We start from the raw sequence: 10,960 nt of genomic DNA, 5'->3' as shown, positions 1-10,960 counted from the left end.
GGTCTACAACTTTCATGAAGATCACTTAGTCAAATTTCCAGTGTAACCCAGCCAAATTCCCAATTCACAGAACCAACTTCCAACTAACCGGCTAGTTAACCGTACTACATTTAAATGGCCATATCTCAGGCTACCAAAGTTCGTTTAAGGCGTTCTTGAAGGCGTGAAAAGAAAGGAAATAGAAAGATTTGGATGGATCTGGGGGTGTCAACGGATCGGGTTTGGACTCGGACCCCGACCCGGATCCAATAAATTTTTCCAAGTTTGGGTTGGAAAATAATTTCGATACCTAGATCCGAATTCGGATCCGTTTACTCTAATAAAAAACGGGTCAAATACGAAACATAAGATTCCAACCTATATTCGACTAGGATTCCAACCCGTATTCGATCAGGATCCGAACAATAATTAATAATTATAAAATATAAATATTTCTAAATACATTCTTTTACCAAATTAACAATTTGGTAATGATTTTGTAAATTGATTTGTGGTTAGTTTTGGATTGACTATTGTGAGTTATTTCTGATTTAATTTTGTAATTTGATTTGTTTAAGTTTGGAGATTAGATTTGTGATTGGTTTTGGATTTAATTTTGGACCTTTTAGACCCGACTCGATCCGGATCCAACACAGACCCATTGGATTCAATTCTGGGACTCCAAGGTCAAGAACTGTCTGATATACGGGTCGGGTTCGGATCTGCTACATAAAAATGGGTCTGGGGCCGGAATTTTCAATTCCGATCCGAATCCGAGCCGTTGACATCCCTAGATGGATCACTTTGACAATAATAGTTGAAAAAACAAAAAAAAAAAAAACAAAGTTGAACCAAACTTTATAAAATCTTTTAAACTATCATTTTTATTCCTAAATGTCTATTGAACAAAATTTTATTGACATATATATCCAATATCATTTCATTTCCTTTCTAAACTTCTAAACAACATCAAAACTAAATCTCGTCTTTTCTTTTCTTTCAGAACTTAAGCTTTCTCTTCTTTTCTTTTCTATCCTAAACTCCCAAACTAGATGTTAGTGAAAATTGGTTTCATTTTCAAAGTTGTCAAAATATTACTTAGGTTGGAAAGACAAAATAGGTCTTGAGGGCATGACTTATAATTTCCGAGGGAATGACTCACAAATTCCTTTTTTCATTTATAACACACCATTAGGAAAATTAAATCTCGCGACTCAAGACTTGCTTTGTATTTATCTATAGTAAGTTCGTCGTGTAAACTTTTAATTTTGACGAGACGATTTAGAATTGTCATAAATGCATTAGTAATAAAATCTCAAGAGTCCCTTTTGCACTTCAAAAGTACGATTTTACTTGTTTAAACTGAAATTTATAATGTCAAGACAAAAGGAAATTGAATTGCATTATTAATCAGGCAAGTGCTATTGCCCCAAAAAGAAGAATAAAGGGGGCAAATGGTGGTACTGGTATCTCAATTCATGTTGTGGCGTTTTCAGGCTGAAAGTGGGGACTATACGGCGTCGCTCACGTGAAATTGCTCTTTCATGAAGATTTATCAAAGCTAAAATTGTACTTAGTTATAATACTTAGGATGTAAACAAACAATAGATTAGGACTTCACGAGTCAACTCGCGGTGGCGTCATATGCGTCACTATCCAAATGACAGGTTAAATATGCACTAAAAATTATAAATCTATAAAATTAGCAAACGCAATCAATCTAAAAAGTTATGAACAGATATGAAATGTACAAAGCTTCATTTTATGCAGGTTGCAATCGCCAGACCTGTTAATCAATGATTTTAAACTCCAAAATATTAATGATTAGATTTGTTGAAATGAATCCAAGATCCAGAAAATTTTTACATCCGATAACCAGATCTGAAATAAATTTATATCTTACAACAAAACAAGCGAAAAAAGAATCTAAGAATCTCCATAGAAACCTATAGGAGAAAAGAAAATTCTCACTAGCAACCTCAAGGAAAAACAGAAAACTCTCTTTAAAAAAATTTAGGTAGACTTTATTAAAAAAAAAAGATGAAAGTCATGGGAAGGAGACCCTTGAAACGAAGGCCTTTGAAAAGAGAGAAAGAAGTAGAAAGAAGTTGGAGAAGATGAGAGGTAAAGAGGAAAAGATTAAAATATTCATGTTTAAGTTATTATGTTTAAAATAGATTCTAATTGTTCTATCATGCATGTTAACAAACAAAGGATTTTGAACATTTTTTCCTCATCCTTTTACACATTTTCTAGTCCACAGGTAACACATCCTCTTAGCAAGCTGATTTCTTAGACATATTCACTATACTAGCATTCATTTTTGGAAAACTTTTAATAGGAATCAACTCAAGCATGATACCACATCCAAATTCCAATTACATGAATGGAGGGGTACAAAAGGGTCCACAACACTGTCATATGTGACATGTGATGTTGATGGAATTTCATAGAGAAGCTTGACAGAATTGAATGTGCATTTACTCTACAAGCCCACTAGCAGCAAATTTGGGTCATAATGAAACTATGGCTTTGATCTCGTCAGTTTACAGGATAATCTCCAGGAATTTGAGAGAGTTTTCTGTTTTGACAAACCACATTTGAAGAGCTAATCAAAAGTATGGGAAGCGTAGAGTAGAGATTTTAAGTATGTATATGACTGCTGTGGTATCCCTCTGGCCACAGGAGTGGAACTTAATAAAAGGGGATCTTCTTAGACAAATCAAAAACACAGGTCAGGTGACAAATTCTTTAATCTGATTTTTCCAAACAAGTTGCAGATCCAGTTCAACTAACTGAACAATCTCATATGCACTTTCTCAAGGTGAAAAGAACCAGCCCTTGTGGAGAACATGGGAGTGGGACTTTGTTGTCTGGATATACAAAAAGCTAAGGTTAGTTGGCCTGGACGCCCTTAGTACAAGGACAGGGTGACTTTCACTTCTGGCTACTGATCATTTAGATAACTACAAAGAGCCCAGCTTACATATGTTAGGACAAGTAGACACACGGATACCATTACATCAAAAGAATTAGACAAATTTGTGAATCTCTTGGTTTTCAACCTTTTAAATAATATAAGAGCAATAATTGCATTACATAAGAACAATACACAACAACATCAGCTTAAACTCCAGAGTAAAAGCAATCTCTAATTCTTAAAAATAAACTCCACTGAATACAGATGAAGGGATTCCAGTGGTACACATCCATATCCATTCCTAGCTCACAAGAATTTCCAGCAAAAAGAGATGCACTGCCTTCATGCAAGAGGACACTGACAAAACACGCCCGAAGGGAAAGCCAAAGAGAACCGAAGTTGAAAGAAAAAGTAAGAACCCTGACTAAGTACAGGATCTAGGCCTTCAAATTTGTATAACTAATTGTCACCACTAATCATGATGGGTCAAGTGTTCTACCATCTTTGAGGAGAAACGATCCCAGCTCCAAATAATCTGGTGCAAGAGCAAAAGCATATGTTTGACTGCAGTATCATCTGTAACTACAAAGTTAGCTGTTAGAACCGTTAAAGTGTTCGATCTGTCCTCAAGTTTAACTAACTGACCAATTTGTCAAAATTAGGTAGTACCAGCTCAAGCGAAAATCTCTTCAGTAACAAATGATGATTCAGTGTCCATATAAGGTTCTGATGGACATTGAATTTGCTCATAATTTAGCTGTCGAGATGCTTCGTACAAAGCAATGCCAACACTCACAGACAAATTGAGACATCTAACGTATGTTTCAACCATGGGGATTCGTATAGCACCACCACCCTGTGGTTCTGTCTTACAATCAAGAAGGCCTTCAGGCGGCAGGCCACTGGTTTCTGAGCCAAATACAAGCCAATCGCCCTTCCTATAAGAAACTTCCTGCACAAATATAAGTCAAATTCCGGACAAATCACATTAAGAAGGAGCAGGTTTCAATATCCAACTCCCCTTGGATTGAGTACAAAAACAGATTTCATTGGGAGGAAAATATTCACATAAAAAGGTATAAGCAACATGCAAACAACCCTTCCTTCCAGAAGGATTTTAAAGTCATAAACTGTAGGTAATCATGCCAAGTGAAATCTGGTAAGATGTGAACTTAGAGAAATGAAATCTTGATTGCTTTCTAAAATAAGATTGTAAGAAAACTAAAACATTTGCTAAAATCAGATAGAGAGCTGTATGCGGTGACTCGAAATGGTAACACTGTTAGAGGACTAATAAGTACTATTTAGTCTTTGCTAATAGTTTGAGACAGAGAACTATTTTTAAAGACTTGCATGAATTTGAAATTGCAAGAAATCAGACGAAAACTTTTGAACAATAGGAAAATTGTGAAGCAGGTCTAGTGGAGATATCCAGTATGCGTATATCACCACATCCACTCCCCATTTTCTACTTTAATTGACATCTTAAGAAATACCACAGATTTAAGGCATGCAATATACAAACTTAAGAATCAGGAATTTTCCCTTAGAAAGCACAGGCATATATTAGTTTGGAAAACATTTCATGCTAGGGTATTTAGGCAAATGCATAAACATGAGATTGAGATATGGTCCTGAACATAAACTCCACGCTTGGCATATCTAAAAACTCCCTCACAGGATTGTATTATTGTAGAGTATTTTAAGACAAGCCAACCCATGAACACTAATTAAATACTATGATCTGCCAGATAAAAACACAGCTAAAGGACTTTTAGAGTAAGCAACTTTTACAACAGAAAAGCCAATGATCACTTCACTTTGCTTCAAATTTATGCCCTAAATTCGCTTTAAAACAAAATCAATAGTTAACTGATAACTCATGATGCATTCCATCAAGCTCTCCATGTTCATTTTGTCATTTATTTATATTTACTAAAAAGAGGGAGAAAAAAGAAGGGGGGGGGGGAACTGAAGAAAAGTCAAAGTTGTGAGAGCAATGGGACATAATTTCAAAACTGTACATTCAATCACCACATTTAGCAATGAAGCAATATATTATAGAGATTTCTGCAATTTCAAGTAGCCAAGAAAGTTTTCACTTTTCAGTGCCCTGTGTTTTACCAAATCAAAAGATTCTAAATTGATGTCATGAGAAATGACACTTAAACAAAGTCATGGACAAAATGAAGAACCAAGTCACTGAATGAACAGTCAAGTCCTTAAAATCAACAAATCATGAACAGGATAAAAGCACTCACAGAATGAACAATAGCTCCTCTCTTAGTAAATGCTAGCAGCCTTTTTTCCCCAGTCTGAGAAAGTAAATACACGTTAATCTAAAGTATAGGAAAAAAAAAAGCATAAAATTCAAGGAGCTATATAACCTGTTGACTGAAATAGTAGCGGAATTCTCCCCATGAGCCATGCACTTTAACAACTACATATCTGATGAAATATGAAGGTTTCAACATTTCTCCAAATTTGAGTATTACAAAATGTAATTTGAATCCTCCAACTAAAGCACGAAACAATCATGAAAGACAAAAGAATATGGAAATGTAACTGCAGATGCAAAGATTCAATAAGGCATAGTTTGCTGATTGCAGAAGTCAAGCCTGAGACTAGAAACTTATTGGGGTAAGATGTGGATAATGCTAATTAAGACAGCATGAAAGAAGGTGAACAAAAAAAAAAAACATCTATATTCAGGAATTGTATCTGTGTAAAATTCGGTTGAAACACAGGCATTGCATTATTGTAAACTCCAGAAGGATACAGCCAATAATCAAGTCTAGCACGTTTTAATTTTGTATCATCAACCTGAAACCCCAATGGCTGAAAAAGAAGAACAAGTAATATTATCAAATTTGGAGAACCGAAACTGTCTAGATGAAAGCAATATTTTCTGATATGTTGTGTGGAAAAGAAATTTAGAGACAAACAAAACTACATTAATGGATACCTCAATCAGATGTAGTCCAACTGCTGATGCTGCACAAGTTCTGGCTATGCACCCAGTGTTTCCAGGTATCTGTCCATCACAATCACAAAATATCAAAATCAGTCAAGATACTGCCCATGCTGAAAAGATGGACTCTCTACCAGTACAACATGCAATACAGTGAGACAAATCCACGAACAGCATTACAGAGGAAAAATTAATAAGTCATCTACCATAATCTTATTTGCTGGAACATTTACATTCCAAATAATAACTCAATATATCACCAATGAAAATACAATAAATAATCTACGAAAGTCTTATTGCTAGAACATCTCCAAGAATAACGCACAAAAAGGCAAATAAGCTCTACTCTGATTATTTCTTGGATATATGCATCTCAAAGTTCCAGGTCAGAATAAAAGAAAGGACTGCCTGCTGCAGTCATGCAGCATCATCATTTAAAGACAACTTAGTTTATATGTATAAATAAATGGATTATATGTTCCCAAAATAAGTCTAGAAATTGACTTCCTATTCTTCTTTGTTGTTGTTCCTTCTTCCCCAATGTTCTTTTTTTACCAAACTCTGTCCATTGGAAAATTTCTAAATCCACATAAATTGAAGACAAGAAAGATGAGGGAAAGTAAACTAAGGACAAGACGTAACAATAAAAATCAAGTGAATGATAAAGTGGTGCAAAAGGAAAGAAGTAATGAGAACTAGCAGCCAAGGGTCTTATGGGAGGCAAAAGAACTATTTTTCACTCTCCAAATCTCAAAAATTACACAAATAGTAGTAGTACATATTTATACAGGAATTGTGTTGGCAAACTTTGGACTTGTGGTTAACCAACTTGACAAAACTTCAACACGAAGAAAACAAACAAACTACTTAAGAAAGCTAAGTAGCTGACTAAAACATATTAAGGATACAACTTATCCAATTGACTTCCAAAGCAATCGCAGGCCAAGCTCCCCATCTACAAAATATACTTTTGACACACAAACTAAATAGACAAAATAATGAAGCTTGGTTTACAAAATATTCTAACATTACCTTCCTGAAACCAAGCACTTCATCAGAACTAGATTAAAGGATTAGAATTAGATTAAAGTTACTCATCACCCACAACGAGACAGAGTTTTCCATTTAGATCGTTACTTGAGATGGCATTGGACATAATTCTGATAAAGAGCTTGGTTTGAGGGAGGCAATGTTAGAATATCTTTATAAACCAAGCTTCATTACTTTGTTAGTTTATGTGTCAAAATACAATAGGTAGAAGGGGAGGTTGGCATGTGATGACTAAGGAAGTCAATTGGATAAGTTGTCTCCTTAGCATGTTTTACCCGGCTACTTAGCTTTCTTAAGCAGTTTGTTTGTTTTCTTTTTGTTGATGTTTTGTTAAGTCGGTTAAGCACAAGTCCAAAGTTTGCCGACCCACTTCCAATCTTAATACGTACCACTAATATTTGTATAAGTTTGAGGTTTGGATAATAAAAGGTATATTTCTTTGCCTCCCAAAAGGCCCTTGGCTGCTAGCCCTGATTATTCTTTCCTCTTACACCACTTTATCTTTCCTTTAATTTTTATTGTCACTTCTTGGTCCTAGTTTATTTTCCCTTATCTTTCCTGTGCCATGACTTACATTTTTGTTCACATTATGTGGATTCAAAAAAATTCCCAACAACTGCTCTTCTGCAGACACCCCCCCCCCCCTCTCTTTTCTCCATCAAGTTTTTATGCATGCATCAGGAGGGAAGACTAAAGCAGAAAGCATGGCACGCATCCTCCAGCGTCTTTCACCCCCAATAACTCCCTCTTCACCACCACTGTCAAAATAAAGGCCAACTCAGAAGCCCTTCTCATCGTCAGGAGTAAAAGTAAACCAAAGCCATCCCTCTTCCAATAATTTCCAATAGATGTATCAATATTTGGATGAAAAACCCAAAAACAGACTGTTTCTTTGTTATTCATTGCTTTATGACTCCCTGTTGTTTAGTCCTGCTTGTTAAAAAAAAAAAAAAAACAAAAACACTTCAAGCATGTAGATCAAAATTCTTTCCATAAGCTAGAAGCTGAACAGTTGGAAAACATCGAGCAGTTCACTCAAGGATGGCAAGTATAACTGTTGATACAACTTGCAAGAAAAGTACACATGATTCACAATCTTTATTCTCTTGCATCACAACTAATCCAATTCTACAGCCCATAATCACATGACAAAGTTCTTACGAACACACTAAACTTGGACAAATACAATCCTTTTAACTATAGAACATCGTTATTTACTAACAGGAAACCTATTCCATGAGAAATAACTAAAAACTTAATTTTCTCTTGTCCACTGCCACTTCAATGCATTAGTTTGGCACTGAAGTGGAATCATCATCATCACCTCTGGGCTCACCTCTAGGCTCTATCTTCTTCCCCTTGAAAGGTGCAGAAGCAACTTCAGCCAATTTCTTAACAACCATTCCCTTCACCAACTTCTTCTCCGCAGGAATTATGCTAGCAGGTTTACCTTTACTTCCCACACCCCCATTATTCTTGCTCTCCCTGCCTGCCATTTTCTCTCTGTCCTCTCTCTATCTTCAAATCGCTCTCTACCTTGTAGTCTTGACTTTTACCTTAATTTGCTTTAGCTCTTTGTGGTTTCTAGCCTAGTATTAAAGGCTATATTTATAGGTACAAAACTGGTGATTTCTGTATTTCTTCCAGTAAATTGCTGTTGTGTTTCTATCTTGCTTCTACATTTCATACTCCTGTGTTCTATCATGCACTTTCTTCTTGCATTCATCTTGCATATACGTTTGATGGTGTGGGAGCGTGGTTGTGTGTGCATGATAGTTCGTATGATGTCTATTGCCTGAACATTTCCATGTGTTTTCTAAGCCTGTGGTTGTGTGGATGAGCACGCATAGTTTAACAAAAATTGAGCCTTTTTTTTTCTCATTGCTATCTTCTCTTTAGTAATCTAGAAGGGGATAAGCCGCGAGAAGTATTCCAAAACTCGCACGCGGACATACCATCCAACCACGGGCTATCAACCCAATGGCAAAGTGAAACAACAAAAATTTAACCTTTCCAACGAAAATTGAACATTGCCGTCCTGATTCTCATATGTGACCGTGGATTTGTATATCAAAGAAATTGCTGGGAACAAAAGATGCAAGCACCCAGGACATTGCTGGGAACAAGAACATGGCTTTAATAGAAAAGCAACAGAAAATGTAGTCAAATGACTATTCTTCAGTTCAGATAAACTAAGACTAATTTTCCTCTGCACCCTGGGATATCAAGCCCCTCCCACCCCCTCAACTCCACCCCCACCCCCAACTGTACTAAAAACCAACATATTAGCAGCAAGTTTTCCCCGCGGGAGGGGGTTTGTGGAGGGGTCACTTTTAATATGCAAGCATTTCTTGAATATTGTAGTAAAGAATTAGAAACGATCGTTTTGAGATCAAGTAGTACCTGAGGAGAAACCAACACGACTTGAAGAAGTCTATTCTGGGAAACTTCATTGACAGCCTCCCCAGCTCCACTGGGCAAAGCTTTCACCTATGCAAAATTTTAAAGAAAATTAGTACTACAGTAGAACTAACAATCAATTTCGAAAGCAACAAAATGGGTTCTACTAAAACTAAACAAAATACGCTTTTTCTGTTTCTTAAACGTACTTTTAGAGGAGATTGAATGAGAACGCGAATAGAGGAAAACTTGGAATTTAGGCTTTGTCGGGGGAAAATAGAAAAAGGGATGCAAGATTGGAGCATTGTAGGGGAAATTGGATGGCGGACTTATTGTTATGTTTATTGTTTTGGAGTTCATTTCCAGGGTGGACCGTGTTGCCTGATGCTTTGGTTTATCAGCAAGGAAGAAGAATATAATATGCCTAGAGCCTAGAGCCTAGAGCAGGCTCTTTACTAGTAAATCTGAAAAATTCCCAAGATTTTGAAATGGATTAACTTTTACTCCATTTTAATTTCACATACACAATTTCGTGGAAAAGGGAACATTTGATTTGAAGCCCAAATTCAGGAAGGACATTGTGTTGACTGTTGAGGTATTTGATTAATTAGCATATTGCTCACTGAATGTAACTTTGAAAATGGTTTTTTTTTTAAAAATTCTTTCAATGGCAGCATTTTGCTCACCAATTAAGGAGTGGTTATGGAAATTTTGATTTGACTAGATGAATATTTATTTTTTATTTGGTATAGATTAGTGTCTTTTTTTATGGATTAGAAATGAAAAGTTGCACATTTTTAATTCACGTAAATAATTGCTAAAGATGTTGATGGAATGAAAACTTGCTCTAAGTTAGTGGAGAAAGATACTAAAATTTTGTTCTGAAAGTTAATATCAAGCGCAAAAAGTTTAATTTCATATACATTATTCATTGTCTAGAAATGGAAAAAGTTTTCCAACATCATAAATAGGTAAAAAAAAAAAAAGAAATACTGAAGGAATTTATATTTTTTTTTTGTTTTCAAAGTTCTTATAAAATATTTGTCCCTTTAAATCTATGAAAGATTAAAACAAAATGGAGGAAAATGCTTTAAGGCTTTAAGTTAGTAAAATCTTTCATAATACTAACTTGATTGAAATAAATCAAGTATATTAAAATCGTAAATTCTTGATTGAGATTCTAAATGAAAATTCCTTTCAAAAATATCTTGGTAAAAACTAAAGGTCAACAATACATGTGTATAAAACAGAATTAAAAGAAACTCCAAGGACCGGGCTTGCAAATTCATTTGCTATATAAGCATGCCACGCAATCAAAATCACGTGAGTTCTGTTCACCGGCACCGTTGCCTGGCTGACATTTTTCTCCTCAGAAAAAATTCAGGCACGAAGAATATGTACATAAAAGAAATATATATATATATATATATCTGTATATCTGTTAATGAATCTATATATTTCTGCTTCGATTTAGGGTTCCGATTGACAATCAAATTTCTTAATCAGGTAGTGAATTTTGACGATTATGATGGAAAGTATCTTAAATTTGTTTTTTTCCTTTTAGATTTTCTTTGATGAAATTGATTAGAGTTTTAGGGTTTTTTTTTTCAACAAACGATATCATTTTATAGATATTAACA

The 10,960-nt window shown here is 35.2% G+C and overlaps 1 protein-coding gene across 1 annotated transcript; it reads right to left on the bottom strand.

Moving 5' to 3' along the window:
- Positions 1-3,088: 3,088 nt before the first annotated feature.
- On the bottom strand, positions 3,089-9,706 carry LOC113761251 (putative tRNA (cytidine(34)-2'-O)-methyltransferase). The gene is made up of 8 exons (XM_027304149.1): positions 9,530-9,706; positions 9,324-9,410; positions 5,865-5,933; positions 5,679-5,737; positions 5,287-5,347; positions 5,161-5,214; positions 3,569-3,851; positions 3,089-3,481 (listed from the first exon to the last, which is right to left on the bottom strand). The coding sequence occupies exons 1-7, from the start codon at positions 9,623-9,625 to the stop codon at positions 3,573-3,575; spliced, it is 705 nt and encodes a 234-aa protein (XP_027159950.1). The 5' UTR covers positions 9,626-9,706; the 3' UTR covers positions 3,089-3,481; positions 3,569-3,572.
- Between the last annotated feature and the right edge of the window lie 1,254 nt (positions 9,707-10,960).

The sequence above is a fragment of the Coffea eugenioides genome, chromosome 2, assembly GCF_003713205.1.
Source record: "Coffea eugenioides isolate CCC68of chromosome 2, Ceug_1.0, whole genome shotgun sequence".
Lineage (NCBI taxonomy): Eukaryota > Viridiplantae > Streptophyta > Magnoliopsida > Gentianales > Rubiaceae > Coffea > Coffea eugenioides.
The sequence above is the reverse complement of the archived record's forward strand: the minus strand, read 5'-3'. Positions and strand labels throughout refer to the sequence as shown.

Bases quoted from the DNA above. Each gene is read 5' to 3' on its own strand.
- LOC113761251 (XM_027304149.1), bottom strand. From the start codon at position 9,625: ATGCTCCAATCTTGCATCCCTTTTTCTATTTTCCCCCGACAAAGCCTA. The intron at 5,934-9,323 runs GTACTACTTGAT...TGTGATGGACAG, and splicing joins TCGTGTTGGTTTCTCCTCAG to ATACCTGGAAACACTGGGTG. The intron at 5,215-5,286 runs GTTATATAGCTC...TTACTTTCTCAG, and splicing joins GCTACTATTTCAGTCAACAG to ACTGGGGAAAAAAGGCTGCT.